The sequence below is a fragment of the Tasmannia lanceolata genome, unplaced genomic scaffold, assembly GCF_043159265.1.
Source record: "Tasmannia lanceolata isolate RefF3 unplaced genomic scaffold, GAP_Taslan_0.1 ptg000024l, whole genome shotgun sequence".
Taxonomy (NCBI): Eukaryota; Viridiplantae; Streptophyta; class Magnoliopsida; order Canellales; family Winteraceae; genus Tasmannia; species Tasmannia lanceolata.
The window spans coordinates 12,516,362-12,533,862 of record NW_027518701.1 but is presented as its reverse complement, the minus strand read 5'-3'; the positions used below and the strand labels follow the sequence as shown (position 1 = coordinate 12,533,862).

General features: G+C 37.3%; 1 protein-coding gene across 3 annotated transcripts in view; it reads right to left on the bottom strand.

The window, feature by feature from the left end:
• Positions 1-17,501, bottom strand: part of LOC143857212 (transmembrane protein-like protein) — a 96,046-nt gene that overhangs the window by 9,420 nt on the left and 69,125 nt on the right. For all 3 annotated transcript variants that reach the window (XM_077367626.1, XM_077367628.1, XM_077367627.1), the window contains 4 exons: positions 15,170-15,249; positions 9,673-9,777; positions 3,540-3,679; positions 3,317-3,445 (listed from right to left, as the gene is read on the bottom strand). In XM_077367626.1, coding sequence (XP_077223741.1) covers positions 3,317-3,445; positions 3,540-3,679; positions 9,673-9,777; positions 15,170-15,249 — 454 coding nt within the window. The remainder of the gene's footprint in view (positions 1-3,316; positions 3,446-3,539; positions 3,680-9,672; positions 9,778-15,169; positions 15,250-17,501) is intronic.

The following is a 17,501-nucleotide window of genomic DNA, read 5'->3' as shown; positions in this document are numbered from 1 at the left end:
TAGTTGCACTCGTTCTCGCAAGGCTGCACATCCTATTTCACAGTTTGTTTCTTTATGAGCATCTCTCACCTTCATTCCGCACCTTTGTTTCTAGCTTGTCCTCTATTACTGTGCCTAAGTCAGTTTCAGATGCTCTAGCTCATCCTATGCGACGGGCTGCCATGGATACCAAGATGACTGCCCTTCACTCCAATAAAACGTGACAATTGGTTCCCCTTCCCTCTGGAGCTCACCCTGTTGGGTGTTATTGGGTCTTCACTATTAAATACCTTCCAATGGGACATTTGAACGCCGGAAAGCGCGTCTTGTTTCAAAAGGATACACTCAGACATTTCGAGTGGATTACCAGGAAACCTTCTCGCCTGTGGCCAAGATACCTTCTGTCCGTGTTTTGATTTCCCTAGCTATTAATCGTGGATGGCAGCTATATCAGTTGGATATTAAGAACGTTCCTTCATGGCGATCTTATTAAGGAGGTATATATGGAGCAACCTCCTGGGTATGTTGCTCAGGGCGAGATTTGCTCCTCAGTCTGTCGTCTCTGTAAAGTCATTTATGGACTAAAGCAATCTCCTAGGGCATGGTTTGGACGGTTCAGTGCTTTGGTATGAAGCAGTGTGCCGTTGAGCATATCCTTTTGATAGTGTATGTGGATGATATTGTGATCACAGGGGACGACAAAATTGGCATACAGAGGTTAAAGACCTTCCTCCGGGAAGAGTTTTCCACTAAGTATTGGGGCCTTCTCAAGTATTTCCTTCGAATTAAGGTACCATACTCCCGTTGTGGGCTCTCTTTGTCACAAAGGAAATATGTCTTGGATATTTTAGAGACAAGTTCAATGGGGATAAAACTTGCAGCTACACCGATGGATCTAATTGTAAAACCACTTCCGGATCAAGGAGATTTTTTGGATGATCCTGGTCGGTACAGGAGGTTGGTTTGAAAGTTGATTTATCTGACTATCACCCGTCCAGACATCTCATTGCCATAGGTATGGTCAATCAGTTCATGAGTTCTCCGCGTACCTCGCATTGGGCAACCATGATTCGGATCATTAAGTACTTGAAGGGTACTCCAGAGAAAGGAATACGGCAATTCGAAAATAGAAGGGTTTACTGACGAAGATTGAGCTAGATCTCCAGCAGATAGGAGCTCAACTACTGCATATTGTACATTTGTTGGAGGTAACTTAGTACTTGGAGAAGTAAAAAGCAAAATGTTGTAGCCAAATCAAGTGCAAAAGCAGAATACAGTGCCATGTCTTATACGAGTGGAGAATTGATTTGGCTACGCTCCTTATTAGAGATTGGTATTTCAGCTTCATCTCTGGCACATTCGTATTGTGATAACAAGGCTGCAATCCATGAGCGAACCAAGCATATTGAAGTGGACTGTCACTTCATTTGTCAGAGAGTTCAGAAAGGTGAAATTTGCACAGTATTTACATGATCCACAAATCAGCTTGCAGATATGTTCACCAAACCGTTCGGGCCTGCAAAGTTGAAAGATGCTTGTAACAAGCTTGGAATCTACGATATATACATTCCAGCTCGAGGGGGATTGTTGGGCATATTTACTCATTAAGGTCATACTTGTAATTTCTCATATATCTTTTTACATATATAAGAATTTCGTGTGAGGGGGAGGACAACTCACGCATGTTTTTCTCTCCATCTCCTCTCTGCTTCTCTTCTTCTCATCTCCCATGTCGGAATCCAACATTGGTACGGTATGCAATATGATCCCTGATAATCGGAGTTGCAAAAATGTGGTAACCCAAAAGGCTATTGACTCATTTTGAAGGTCGAAAAGCATCCATGACCTTATAAAATGTCATGGTTCTAGATGGGTAATGAGGCAACAATATCACAATGATGCCTAGTTTAATTTTCAATCGGAAACAAATATCATGAAAATGTATGGTGCGATGTTGTCACAATGGATACAAGCCATATATTATTAGGCTAATCGTGCCAATCTGATGGGGATATGGTTTACCATGATAAAAAGAACATGTACCCCTTTTAGAAAGATAATATTGAAATTACCTTGGGGCATTCCTCGGAGAAAATTCTGTCTAAACTTGATTTTGTTTGGAGGGGGGTTCCAATTTTCTTTCCATGGCCAACATCGTAGGTGAGGTCCAAGAATGTGAACAGATTTATGCCTTATTGGAGAAGCATGAAATTCCATAACCTTCAATCTCGAAGAAAGTGTACGGTGAAAATAGAGAGAGACCCATATTTACCCTGCAGAGAGAGAGTCCCATATTTACCCTAGGCACACAAGTTTTTTTTTTTTTTTAATGGTAACCCTAGGCGCAAAAGTTTGAAAAATAAAAAATGAGCGAACGTCACCTACGTTATGTTTGAGAGTGCTTTGAGTTATGTTATACGGGTCCACTATTCAAATTATTATTCATGTATTGAGGGGAGTGGTATTTATGTCATTTTAAAAAGGATTTGAAATAGACTTTGATTATTGAAAATTAAGACTTGCTTTGGGAGGCACTACTTGTGCCATACTTCTTGCTATTTTGTGTTCTAGGGTTTTACAAACCCTAGCAGAAATCAACTCCCTATTATTCTTCCCTTTCTGATTATGTTAACATCATTTTTATTATTGTGGGGCATTTGGATTGAGAATGTTATAGATTTGATTGATTATATTCAAGATATCTCTGAAACTTTCCGGAATCACCCACAAACAACCACATGTTAACAAGGGGTCTATCTTATTTAATTTTTGTTTAGAAATAATATGGATCCTTCAAATGTCCTCCTGGTATTTATTGGGTCGATGAGTAATAGTAGCACCCTCACCCAGCCTGGGCATTGCACCATGGGCCATGGTTCCGTCTTTTTGTTGTTGAATGTCTAGCTAAAAAAATAGAACTTTAAAATTACTTTAGTTTATTTTAATTATTCAATGAGTTTACATGTTTTATCATTTTAATTATTCAATGTGTTGAGTGCCAGTAAGTTTGAATCTTGGTCCATAAAAATCAAATGGCCAGGATTGGACTCTCCAAGTTACAACTGGGTAAACAGAAAAATAAAATACTAAAGACTCGTCATTTTAGTTTTGGAATTCCCAGATAGCTTTTCTGACAAGGATTTACTTGCAGAATTTATTTAGTAGAATAGCAAACATAAAATACTTTCCCTATCCATTCTGGCCTCCATGCATGCTTGATTTCTAACCAATCAAGATATGTACTTACGAACATTACTCATTCTTTGCTTAAATTCATTTCATATAAAATATACAGGTAAATCTAAAAGAGTTGCTGAAACAGAGAATAGGAACAAACCTTTCAGGTATATTTAAGCGGAATCTTGGTGAACAATATATAGATCTAATCGAAGTGGAGAACTCTATCATCAATCCAATGAGAAGACCTAGAGTTCCAATTGCTATAACAAAGAAAATATTTGCAGACCTGCAAAAATTAATACACGCACAGTTAAAAACCCACAGAACTGCTCAGCATATTTACATTTACCTCATTACATAAATGCTCTAGTTCCCAGTACCTGGTTGCACTAGTTGAAGCCATAAGAGCAGTAAGAATTGCAACAGTTGTATGAATAGCCCTTTTAGAAACTTCATCTATGGTAGCCATGTACACGAAAGTGCTCACGACGGCCATGAAAGAGAGCCAGAAGTCCATAAACTGAAACAAACCAAGTTTAGAGGCTCACTGACACACATCATAAAAAAAAATTAAATGCAGATTATGAAGAACTTCATTCTAAAAAGGGCGGCCCAGTGCACGAGGCTCCCGCCATTGCGGGGTCTGAGGAGGGCTAGATGTACGCAGCCTTATCCCTGCTTTGCAGAGAGGCTGTTTCCGTGACTCGAACCTGTGACCACCAGGTCACAATGGAGCAACCTTACCGTTGTGCCAAGGCTCGCCCTCATTCTAGAAAGCTATAATGGTCACAATGGAACTTCATTCTAGAAAGCTATAAAATATGTGAGTAAAACATTTCGAAGGTAGTTTCTTCTAAGTAATATATAGCCATTAACCACACTATTTGGAAATAAATAAGTTCAATGGGTTTGCAAAACATGAGGATAAATAAGATAAAAGTAGGAACATGAAATTGAAGATTATTGCACGAGTTTACATATACAATAAAAAAGGAAAAAACATCAACTCCATAGTGATGATGGCTCATAAGTAGAGGGTCGTGAAGCAAAGGAAACATTTAAGAAATTTTGACTCAAATGAAGACGTGCAGAGTATGGTTAAAGCACCATCTTCTGTCAGTTGTTTTCTTTTTTTCTGTATGTTTATATCAAAGATATAGGGAGCAAATATACATTGGGCATATGAATTGCCAGGTCAGGACTAAACATAACACTATCATAAGTTGAAGCTGGATGTTGAATTAAGAGTAAGATGAGGCACATATACCTAAATAGCATAATTACAAGCTTTCCATCAACATGAGATTTATGGGTTCAAATTGGCGAAGGATATTAGGGTTTAGGCGGTTAGGTTTTAGGGATTCAAATTGGCAGGGATGCGATATAGACCAGGTAATCGATCGGTGTCCTGAGTAATTAGTCAATGGGATTGATAGTCGATTGACAGATCCAGCGTTGATCGGCATGGTGTGCAGAATTGTAGCAACATCAGTTGTTCTTGTCAACTTTTATTTCCACTTTTCTTTCTTTTCTTGGACATTTCCTTATTGATATAGGAATCTAATTGCGTGTAAGTGCTACTATTATAAAAGCAAGCACATTTGGTTTTAGGGAAATTATGTTATGTTTGACTTGGGTTTATCCCTTAGAGTTTTTACACAAGTTGAATGAAAGTAGAGTTAGAACCATTCAAAAAAATAATGAAAGTAGAGTTAGAGTTCGTCTTCTCTTGATTTCTAATGTTCTTCTTGACTTCTTGACATGTAAGCTGGATTCTGGTTTTGAATTTCATGCTTCATCGCCTACAATGCATCCAATTGGTATTACAGCCTGAGTTGGGCCTTGGAGATCGAGCATGTCTCCTTCATGGAGGCCAGTAATTGTCAAAGATGCCGACTACGATCTCAATAAGGATGTACCTAAGCTACGATGTCAAGTTGAATATTTATAACAACAATTGTCGGTTGAATAATATGTAAGGGTAGTTTAGGCATTACATGTAGTGTAGGGGGTATTGTAGTCTTTGTAGATTGTTGCCCTATGTGGGGACTATATATATCGTATACATGAGGAGCTCCCTATTGGAGACTCTCCATCCTCTCCATTCCTCTTCTTCTTCCTCCTAACCATATCCATATTTCTAGCATGGTATCAGAGCCAAAGGGCTGATCCTCAAAAGGGCAAGATAAGAAGAAGAGTTCATATCTCACACCACCATCTCCCTCCATGTCTCTCATTCTCTCATTTCTCTCTCTATGCATCCCACGCGTCTTGCACGTCTCTTTCTTTTCTTTTTTTCGTGCACATCTCCCCCAAAATCTGGAAAGTATCTCCCAAATCCTCACCCAAGAATCTCTCTTGTATTTTATCTCTTACTCTCGCATGTATCTCTTCTCTCTCTTCCGCGCATAGCGCAATCTTTTCCCTTTTTTCTGTTTTCGAAAATCCCCTATTTTTTCTCCTCAAATCTCTCCCAAATCTCAACCTCTATTTTCTGCTTTTTGAATATTTTGTTCTTTGCGCAAAGCCGTATTTTCCACCCTAGAAAATCTCCTTATTCTCTCTTCATATTTTCCCTCAAATCTCTCACCTTCTCTCTCTCTCTCTCTCTCTCTCTCTCTCTCTCTCTCTCTCTCTCTCTCTCTCCGTAAACCACATTGATGTGGTTTGCGCGAACACCAAAACCCAAATCTGGATTTGGATTGCCGTAACCCCATCGTAACGTCGCCGTAACTATGTCGAGCGCAAATCTTTCCCTCTCTTCCGTAAAACCCAAACCCATTTTCCTTCCCAAAACAATAACAAAATAATCATTTTCGTGTTACTGTAAAACCTATTTTGGGTGTTTCCACCACCCATTCCTTCTTTATTTTCTCTTTTCTATATTATTTGGCTTGTATGGCCTTTGTATTTGATTAGATCTACTCCCCCAAATCCTTTTCCATTCCCAAATCTCTACTCCAAATCTCTTTATTTTCTCTTTTCTATATTTTTTAGCCTCTATGGCCTTTGTCTTCTTCTCCAAGGTGCACCCCAAGTATTTGATGAAATGTCTAAGAGGGATTTGGTGCCTTGAAAGTCTTCTTTTCTTTGCAAGATGAAGGTATTCGGCCTTCAACTTGAGGGGGAGTGTTGTTATGTAGTTCTTGGGTTATCTTTTTCTTTCTTTGTGTTGTCCTCTTTGATGTCTTTTTCTTGAGGGAGTGTTGCCTTACTATTATCTTCTTGTCGACTTGTCCTGTCTTGTTGTCATCTTCGGGCTCATGTAGTCTGGCCCAAGGGAGAGTATTGTTGGTGATTCTGTTCTTCGTCGTTGTTCATTTTCCTTCTTCATGTTGTCTTCTCTTTGATGTATTTCACCATTCTTCAGTTGTTTGGTTTCCTCTTCGCATTGCCAGTTGTCCTCAGCATCATGTTTCTATGTGTTTCTACACATGTGTAGTTCGGCCTCATCTGCCCCGGGTGACGTGCTTTCCGTCGTCATTGGTCGGTGTTCTCTTCAGGTGACGGTTTCCCCGTCAACCTTGCCAACAGATGATGGTTTCCCATTGTTGGTTGGTTATGTTCTTCTTCCTTTTCTTCTGATCTTCAGGCAACCTTGTCACCAGCTTGAGGAGTGTTACACCAAGATGGATGTGCGTATGAGATTATTTTACTTTTTTGTTATTTTTAGTTGTTTGTCGTAGTTTCTTTGTAGCAAGTTGGTGTTCCATAGTATATACACTCCAGCTTAAGGGGGAGTGTTGAATAACATGTAAGGGTAGTTTAGGCATTACATGTAGTGTAGGGGATATTGTAGTCTTTGTACACTGTTGCCCTAAATAGAGGCCCTATATATACATCGTATACTGAGGAGGTCCCTAGTGGAAAGTCTCCATCCTCTCCATTCCTCTTCTTCTTCCTCCTAACCATAACCATATTTCTAACAAACGTAGTTCATTTTTGGACGTCAAAAGAGATTTGGTGGAAGGTACGAAATATTTTTTCGACGAAATTTCACTGTTTTTCTATATACGTGACAAAGTTTATCGTAACAGACTCCCCAATTTGGGATGTTTATGATGATGCTAATGATGAGGAAGAAGCGTGATGAAAAGAATGGAAAACAATTTTTTTTTTTTTTGAAGAGCTGGGAAAGAGTAAATGTTTTGCATTAAAATAAAAAAATACTGAATAATTTTTAAAATTTATAAAAAATATAAAATGACAAGAAAATTATACAAGCAGCACAATTAATATTAGGGATTTGCATCAGAGAGTGAGCCTCATGTGGCTGCTCTCTCATGCAATAGCCAGTCCGTGAAATGCCTTCTGCAATTGTCCCTAGCAAATCCCTTAATATTATTAGTGTTACATACTACATTTATAATATTATAACTAATTTTTATATTTCTAATAGAAAATAAAAAAATCATTAAGCTTTTAGAAAAACTAACAAATCGATGCATGTGCAGATTTAGCCTTGTTAAAAGTTATATTGTATTTCTCACTATTTTTTTTATCTTTGTTGCAATTTTTTATAAAATGTCAAAAATCATTTTAAAAAATAAAAAAAAAATTTCTTTGCCATTTAATTTAGGGAAATGATATCAGCGCTTCAATTTTTGATAATTTCCACTCAAGTTTCTTGTCTTTTAGTATTTAAAGGGCTGTCAAAATTTTATTACAGTTCCCAAAAAGCTCTCACAAGTCCTTTAAATACTAAAAGACAAGAAACTTGCGCGGAAATATCAAAACATTACAGCGCTGATATCATTTCCCTTAATTTATTAGTGTTATATCATACTAGACATGCGCAACAATGCATGTCATTAGGTATTCGATGTTAAACCATTATGGATTTTTTTTGGCTTATGTGATGGTTTTTTAGTGTATATTATTGTTTATTCTAGCACTTTCAGAAGTTTCATCTTAAATATTCATTATTTGCATTTTTTCCATATGTTTTCATGTTTCAGCCTCGGTGAAATGGAAACATTTTAGTTTCAGATGCAAAATTTGATAGGTGTTGTTCTTCTCAACAAAAATATGTGAACGATCTCCTCCATTAGAGAAGGATACTTGGAGCTAAACCCATTAATACTCCAAACGGAATCCAATGCAAGTTTGGATGCTAATGATAGTGGTGAATTTTGAATAAAAGAAAAGGAATAGATGGATGGATGGAAAACTCATATGCTGGATTGTTACTACTTACTAGATCATACGTCTTTTTTGTGGTGGGAGGAGTTAGTTTATCGAGAGTCCTGCACCGAGTTATTGGGGAGCAGTGCATAGAATTTTGTGATATTTAAAGAGTGTTGCGGGCAGTGTTTAAAAACTCGATGACTTGACTCAGAACTCGCCCGAGTCGACTCCCTTTCACCTTAGTCGTGTTCCGCGTTGCACCGCATCCACATTCCGCATTTTTTTCCTACAGAGTCAATAAAAACTACTCTGACTCTTCCGAGTTATGGCCGCGTCAACCATGTCAACCGCGTTCTTGGCAACGTCCGTGCCAAGTTGACAGATTTTTCTTGGCCGCGTTCAACGTCACATCCGCGTTTTTAAACACTCGTTGCGGATAAAGGACTTGTGTATCGAATAGAGGGAAATCTTGACATTACTGGCTACTCAGAATCCAGAATTTAAAATCTTGCAGATGAACTAGAATGTATCCCAAAAGCTTCTTTATAATTTCAAACACTAGTTTTCTTCTCAAGATTACAGGTAATTATTTCCCTTATCCTTGGCTATGAAACCCGAATACTTTTGTAGGCCCAACGTATTGTGTCTGATACTCGAATACTTCATGGATATTTCTGTTTGCCAAAAGAACTATAATGTTTGAAATATCTCATTCTCTTCGAATTCATTATAATGCTTTTTGCTCTTTAGTGTCACATATTTGAAATTATAATTTTTAACATGTGAGTCTTATAGATGCTACTTCAAATTTATTATTAGTTCCATCTTTTAAATTAAATGTACTTAACTTTTATTTCTATTTATGCATGTATTGTTTCTTTTCTCATGGTATAAACACCTATATCCCTATCTGTGTGCTAGAATTTGAAAAATTCCTATTCATATCCCCATTTTTCTGTGTCTTATCCGTATCCGTATTTTAGTATAACAGGTCCACTCCTTGGAGTCCCTCTTCAAATATACAATAAGATATTATTTAACAAGATTTCGTTAAAAGAAGCAAAGAAAAATTACAATAGTGGCAAATAATTCTGATGGACAGTTCTCATTTGTTACTCCTTTCCCAGAAGCTTCATTAGACAGAACATGTCCTTAAGTGTGTCCTTAAACGACTAGTGAACTTCTGATTCTACAAACGGTTCACATAATCAACCACGTCTACATCAAACAAAGCAAATATTTGAAAAAAAAAAAAAAAAAAAACTGGTATCCCATCAGGAATTTGTCAAGATTAGTAATGCCTCAGATCACTTCATTTTTCCACATCTGCTCAGAAATGATACATCAAAAAAAAAAAAAAAAAAATTAGTTGAACAAGTCATATACCTGTAGAACACGAAAAGATAGAGCACACCAGGTGCCTACATCACATGCATGGTACAGTCCACTTGAAACTCCACTAGAAGTGAAGAGCACCCATTCAGAAAATGCCTGAACAAAATAACATACTAAATCTCTTTATCATAAACCTCATCCTATTATACTGCATGTTACAATATAACAAGCCAAACACAAAATAACAAACTAATATCAAATATGTGATCAGTACTTTTGGTAAAACTAAAGTGGGCAAAAGATTAATTCATTTAATGTTCATGAAATTCGAAATAATCAAACCAGACTAAATAAATACATATGAAACAGTAAAAATGCAGAAGTGATGGGAATTTTGCAAAAACTGTTCCCTTATGAAAATCTGATATCTGCAAGGTGACTAGGGAAGAAAGTTCTAGGCCAAAACAACAAAAAGGATCATAATTTATTTTTTGAGGACCTTTTTGTCCTTTTTCATGTTTATTATACATTTTCAGTTTCAGACCTCATTACACTAATGTTAAATGATACTCTGTCAATGAATAGATATGAAAGAGAGACTACATGACTTCATGTTCCCCTAACCTCATTTCTTCTTTTTAACATTGAATCCAAGCAAGTACCATGAAAACCCTAAATCCTTGTCATTTTCCATAAAAAAACTCAATCAAAGATCAAATCAAAAACTAGAAGGGAGAGTTTGTCATGCAACATACTGACTGAAGGGATCTAATGGGATATCTGGACTCTGGAGACCTCAATGGTACTATGACTGATCTCGTTATATTTACATGGAAGTAGGTAGTATTTGATAGACCGTGGATTGCAAGTATTCATGGATTTATGTTGTTCCCTAAAGGTTTTTGAAGTGAAACTTGAAATCCAAATTCTATTGGAGTTTATGTAAATCTCACTTTGTACCATTCAAAAAAAAATTGTAAATCTTACTTTGTGTGGGACCCTTTCTAATCAAAATTTGGGTTTAGGTGGGGACATGAGTCGTCTTTTAATGAGAGATCCATACGAGAACACTTGATTCAGTCCATTGAACAAGGTACATAGTGATGCTTCCTGCTGGCAAATTTGCGGCCTCATAAAGCCTATAGTCTCCCTCATTTCAACTTTTGGTTGTCTTAGTTTATATAGTGTATGTCAGTCTTACATTGTAGTTATTACAACTCACTACTTATAAAAACTTAAGTCATAGGGTTGGGATTTCAATCTCCAAGAAATTCTAGTCTCTTAATTCTCCCATCCCTTCTTCCCCTTACTTCTACTACTATTTTACTCACACGAAGAAAATGATTATTTATTCTTCACTTTAACATGGTATCAAAGCATGGTGATCAAGAAAGAATAAAATGTTTCCCTACCCTTCTGCTACCTCTATCTTGCCTTCCATTATTGGCTTAGTGCATCAAGGAACTTACCTTCTCTGCTATCGAAGCTGTTGAACATGAGACCTTATAACACCAAAATCTTAATCCTACCATTTGAAGCCCTAACCACACCTCTTAAACCATTCAACCTTTTTTCAATCAAAACTCACCTTTTCACATAATCCATTCAAAATCCCAAAACCCTAAATTCCACCATATGAAAACTTAAAACCTAAATCCTTCCATTTGAATACCTAAAACCCAAATCCTTTCTTATGAAACCCCTGCATGAAAAATTACTTAGTCAAATGTGGGCATTTAACTTACCTTTTGTTGTATTGAACGTTAGGTATTTGACATTAAACCACTTAAGTTGTTTAAGTGGGCAATGGGGCCCACATGTTTAAAATCACTTAGGGCCCATTTGGATACCCCTCCCTTGGATTTGGATTTGGAGGTGAATTTGGATTTCCAAAATCCATGGATTTGAAATCAAGAATTTTAAAATTCACAAATTTATAAATAATGCCGTTTGGATGACCACGTATAGATCTGGATTTCAAATCTAAATTAATTTTTTTTTGTTTGGATGACCACGTATAGATGCTCTTTGGATTTGAATTTGAAATCTAACAAAACCAAAAAGCCCTAAAAAACTTGATAGGGGCATTTCATCCATTTTCCATGATCCAGGGGTATTCTAGTCATTTTACCCTATATGGGGGTATTTTGATCTTTTTTATGTCATAAGGGTGTTTTAGTTATTTTCCATGACTCAGGGTATTTGGTCATTTTCACCCGGTATAGGTGTATTCCGGTCATTTAGATTTTTGCATGACCCGTGGGTATTCTAGTCATTTTACCTAATATGGCGTATTTTTATCATTTTCATCTCGTGAGGGTATTTTTAGTCATTTTAGTCATTTTTCATGAGCCATAGGTCATTTTTAGTTGATATAAGGGTATTTCGATAATTTTCCATGATCTTGGGGTATTTTAGTCATTTTACCCTATATGAGGTTATTTTGATCATTTTTATGTCATAAGGGTATTTTAGTCATTTTGCACGACTCGGAGGTATTTTGTCATTTTTACCTTGTATAGGGATATTTCTAGTCATTTTACCTAATATGGCGTATTTTTATCATTTTTATCTCATGATGGTATTTTTAGTCATTTTAGTCATTTTTTATGAGCAATGTGTCATTTTTACTTGATCTAGGGGTATTTTAGTAATTTTCCATGATATTGGGGTATTCTAGTCATTTTACCCTGTATGAGGTTATTTTGATCATTTTTATGTCATAAGGGTATTTTAGTCATTTTGCACGACTCGGGGGTATTTTGTCATTTTTACTTGGTATAGGGGTATTTCGGTCATTTTGCCTGACACGGGGTTTTCTAGTCATTTTACCTAGTACGATGTATTTGATCAGTTTTTAATGTCATGTGGGTACTTAAGTCATTTAACACTTTTTTGGTATATTTTGGTCATTTTAACCCCTTACGGGTCAGATTTAGATTTATAAATAACCTCTCGTAGAAAGGATTTATAAATCCAAAAAATTACACTAACATGAGGAATTTGTAAATCTTGTGGATTTCACTAAAATCCAAATCCATATGTCATAAAAGCTTGCCAAATGCCTAATTTGGATTTAAAAATCCAAATCCAAGGGGTATCCAAACGGGCCCTTAAGTTATTCGGTGAATTTTTTTTTTGTTTTTTTGATGACGTAGGATGTCCCCACCCCCTTCGAGAGTAGGACTAGTCCCTACGGATACACGCAACGACACACACACCACGTGTATCAGGTAAGTCGGAGGCGGGATTCGAACACTCGTCAACAGGGAGCATACCCGTGACTTTATGCTGCCTCGGTGTGTTGGGAGGGTGGAGTTTACACTTGCAACATAAGGGAGTACCAAATTTTTATGTGATTTGACCAAGGTTTTAAAATTCTACAGAAATCCAAAATTTCGGGTTTCGGTCAAGAACAAAAGCGAAATTTGAAATACACGAAACTGTAGTTTATTTCGGACGAAATTTTGAAATTTGAGTCGAAATTTCGTCCGAAATTTAAGGGATTTCACCCAAAAATCCAGATTTTTCATATTTATTTAATATTATCCCAAAATTTCAGCCGAAATTACCAAAACTTCAGTCGAAATTTCGGAAATTTCGTTCGAAATAAAAAAGGAGAAAAAATAGCTGTTAAATTGGTTTCGTGGATTTCGCCTGAAATTTCGGAATTTCGGCAGAAAATTTCAGTTTCGGTGAGGACTGAAACGCTTTATGAAACTGAAATTTAAACCTTGGATTTGACTAGCTGAAAATAGGAGTTTTTCTCTTTTAAGTTGTAGAAAAGTTATGTTAAACAAAGTCCAAACCTATCCTGTCTGTGGCAGCTTCTGATTGGTTTTTATTGGTGTGGAGTAGAGTAGGATTAGAATCCTAAGCATCCACAATAGAATTTTTGCAAAGCTTGCCTAGCCTATATATTTTTAAGGCGCCTCCCATTCAGAGCAATTGATTGAATTGAATAAAGCTTGTTTGTTGCCTTTGCACATTTAAACCTCAACTGTGACTCCTAGGTAAATCGTGGGTGACTCTAGGTCTATTTGTTACCTTTCGCTTTCTTAAGTCCTGCTTCTTTCAATACTTAATCTTATGCTCCCTAATCCTTGCTACCCAATCAGTTCCAAAACTGTTTCCATCTTCCCTTCACAACTTATTCCCTTTCCGTTTCCTGCCAACAGCACTAATCCTTGCCTGGACTGTTCTTGAACTGATTCCAAGTTCAAGTCCCCAAACACTTCCCCATAACCTTTACCACTAACCTACCACCAAAAACACTTCCCCATAACCTTTACCACCAACCCCCTGCCTAAACATTATTCCCATCAATCAAACACCCTGCTGCCCTATTTTTCCAAGAAACCAAAATCCTAGACCTAGTTTCTTGAATTGTTTTAACAAAGAAAAGTCACTAAAACTTGTCAGAACAGTCCACACAATACTATCCTAAACCCACCACCCCTTATTCTCACACTTTTGAACGTCAAACTAGCTCCCACTGATCGCCTAAATCAGTCCCCTAGATATGAAAGATTCACATTTAAATCTTACCGACAAATCCAGCACATAATCCACAACCCAATAACCCCTAGACCTGTGTTTTATTGACCTCTCATACACTGCAATTCCCAGATCAATCCTAAACCTGCCATAAACCCCGTCCAGCCTCAACCATCTTGAATTTCCAGAACTGTGCAAATTGCAAACAGTCCTTGACTCTCCAAACAAATCTGCTGGTCAGTCCAGTTTTGTCATAATAGTCCCCTATTCACCGTATTACTCACCAAATCTACCCCTAATTCCTGACTGAAATGTTCCTGTTAAACTATCAGTTACCCCAAAAGCTTAAGCTGTTGGAGATGGCATTATTTAATCTTTTATACTTTTAACACTCCCCCTCACGTGTGGCCCCTCTTTTTAGGGTTGGTCTACACATGGCACATGTGGCCCCTCTTTTTGAGTTGGCCCTTACATGTGGATTTTTAATATCGAGGTTTGAACTCAGGACCTTTGCTCTGATACCATGTTAAACTACCAGTTACTCCGAAAGCTTAAGCTGTTGGAGAATTTAATCTTTTATACTTCAACAGTTCCCTTAGTCCCTTATCCTATTATCTATTCAGATAGACCAAATTCCCCTACACTATTGCTTGTATTCCCTTGTATTCCCTTGGGTGTGATAAAATCAGCATTCCCAAAGTTGTCTTCCCTAGCCTGTCCTACATCAGACTTGATCACCAAGTCATGAAGAAAGACGAAAAGAAGAGCAAGTTCACATATACAAAAGTGGAGAAAGTTGGAATCAAAATCTATTCCACGATTTATCTCCAATTGTATTTATATTAGTTTTTTTTAGTATGAAAGCTGGGAGAGAGAGAGAGAGAGACTGCCCTATTCACAAGAAAATGCTGATGCCAACTTGGAAAAGCTCAGGTCCGCAGATGCAAATTTTGAAATTATTATACCCCCCCCCCCCACATCTAAACATAAATAGCAACATCATTTATAAATCTTGCCAACTTCAGTATGTGGGAATAAGAACATAGCGAACCTTTTGACGGAGGGCCCAAAACGCAGGTAGTATGGCCGCTGCATTTGAGGCAATAAGAGCAATTGACTGCCACATGTGTCCTACATTAGTTTTCAGAAGTTCAGTTTACATGTCAAAATAAGCGAAAACCATAAATAAATGTGACAAACTAGTTGTCCTAGATTATGAGATACAGATAGATTATATGCCAATTATGTTGAGAAGGAAAGATAGGGCAGTGATAAATAGACCCCCATATATCTTAAATCGCCCCCCAGATAGGGCAGTGCTTAGAGAGAGAGATAGAGAGAGAGAGATGGGGGTCGATTTAAGATATTGGGGGGTCGATTTATCACTGCCCATTGCTGACAATTTTCAATGAATGCAGACAAAAATGTAAACAACAAATATTTAGAACATTTATGATAAAAAAACTATAAACTTACCAAAAAATCAAAGTATGGTGAAAAGCATTCTCATCACCCCTAATACTTGCTAGTCACAAGAAGCCTCAAATTCAGCTCACAAGAATTCAATTTTTATGTGATATGTAATGCATCTGATAGGGGAACCATCCAAGATTCCATGAAGAATCAATGAGTGAAGAAGATGGGTGGCCATAGTTAATGTTTAAAGAGTTTCATTTAGTTTTTAGAGTGTTATTTAAGTCTTTCAAGGCATAAGGGGGTAGTAGAGCCTTTTCCAATGAAAATCACTTAAATTCTTTGAGTTATGAGTGTTTAAAATAGGGCCCATACATGTATTAAGAAAATTTTAGCGGAGTGCGAGTTTTTAAGTCATTAGAGACTATTTTAATCCAAAAGTGTAATGCGTTTGCTTAGGGTTTTAGAACTTTCTAGTTCTCTTCATTTTCATATATATATATATATATATATATATATATATATATTATAAGCCAAATGACACTTTTCTTTGATGGAATGGATGTTATGGTGGAATGAATAAAGATTAAAAGTTTTCTCTCTCTGGATGTTATGATTATTCTTCAGGGTGAGAAGTTCTCTCTCTGGATGTTTTCTCTTGGTGCTATGCATAGGGTTCCTTGGTGCGAAGCCTCGGGATTGCTAATGTGATTCTAGAAAAATCTTCATCTTTGGTGAGATGCCAATGCTGCTTTAGTGAGATGCCAAGGAAACCTCTTGGTGTGATGCCTTGAAATAAATATCTTGTTTCTTTATTGCTTGCAATCTATATTTCACCTATTTTCTCTTTTCTTTTCTTGGTTTCCTCTACGAAAACAAATCTGCCTGTGAACTGGAAATATTCCTTCTCATTACTTCAAAGCTAAAAACCCTAATTTTTCTTCTTGTTTGACCCATCCTATCTCACCCTAATCTTTTGGTCCCCTAATATTGCCCAAAACCCTCACTTTCCCGACATTAGCCTACAGCTTCTCAACATATGTCTTCACCTTCTTGGTAGATATTTGTACCACTCCAAACCTACCCTAAACCAAGTAGAAATATTTTTTTCAATCTAATCATATATTTTAGGATCCAAAACCCTAATTTTCACCCATCGTTTTCACCCCTAACATCCCATCTATAGATCTATCGTACGTCATATTTTGTATCAGAACAAGAAGTCCATGCATCAGATTTGGTATTGTTGAATAATGTATAAGGGTAGATTAGGCATTACTTGTAGTGTAGAGGGTATTATAGTTATGTTACCATGATTGCCCTAGTTGGGCCTATATATACATCATTTACATGCGGAGCTCCCTTAGTGGAGACTGTCCATCCTCTCCATTCCTCTTCTTCTTCCTCTCTAACCGTATCCCCATTTCTACCATGGTATGAGAGCAAAGATCCAGGGAAAGAAGGAAAGAAGACTTTATCCTCATGCCATACATATCGTTGTTTTCCTTCTTTTTTGTCTTTGGTTTTTCGGCAAACCCTAATTCCTCTATCACAACTCTACGCAAAACCCTATTTTTTCTCTCTTTATCCTTCAAATCTCTCTAAATCCCCACATTCTCTCCCTAGATTCTCTCTATCTCTCTCGGCAATCTCTCACCCTCGCATCTTTTTCTTTTTTGTTTCTACTCTCTCTCTCTCTCTCTCTCTCTCTCTCTCTCTCTCTCTCTCTCTCTCTCTCGCAGACACCAGATTTGCGCCTTTGCGCATTTATCCGAGCGTGAACCCCAAACTCTCCATTCACACCTCCCTCCCTCCATGGTTTTGCGTGAACCTAGGAAGCACGGGTACTCTCCCGGGGCTCCCGCACCCGCACCCGACACGTATGGGGTGCGGGTATGTCCGGGTACGTCCGGGGTATGTACCCCATTTTTTTTTATTTTTTTTTTAAAAACTAGTTTTGGTGGTTGGGT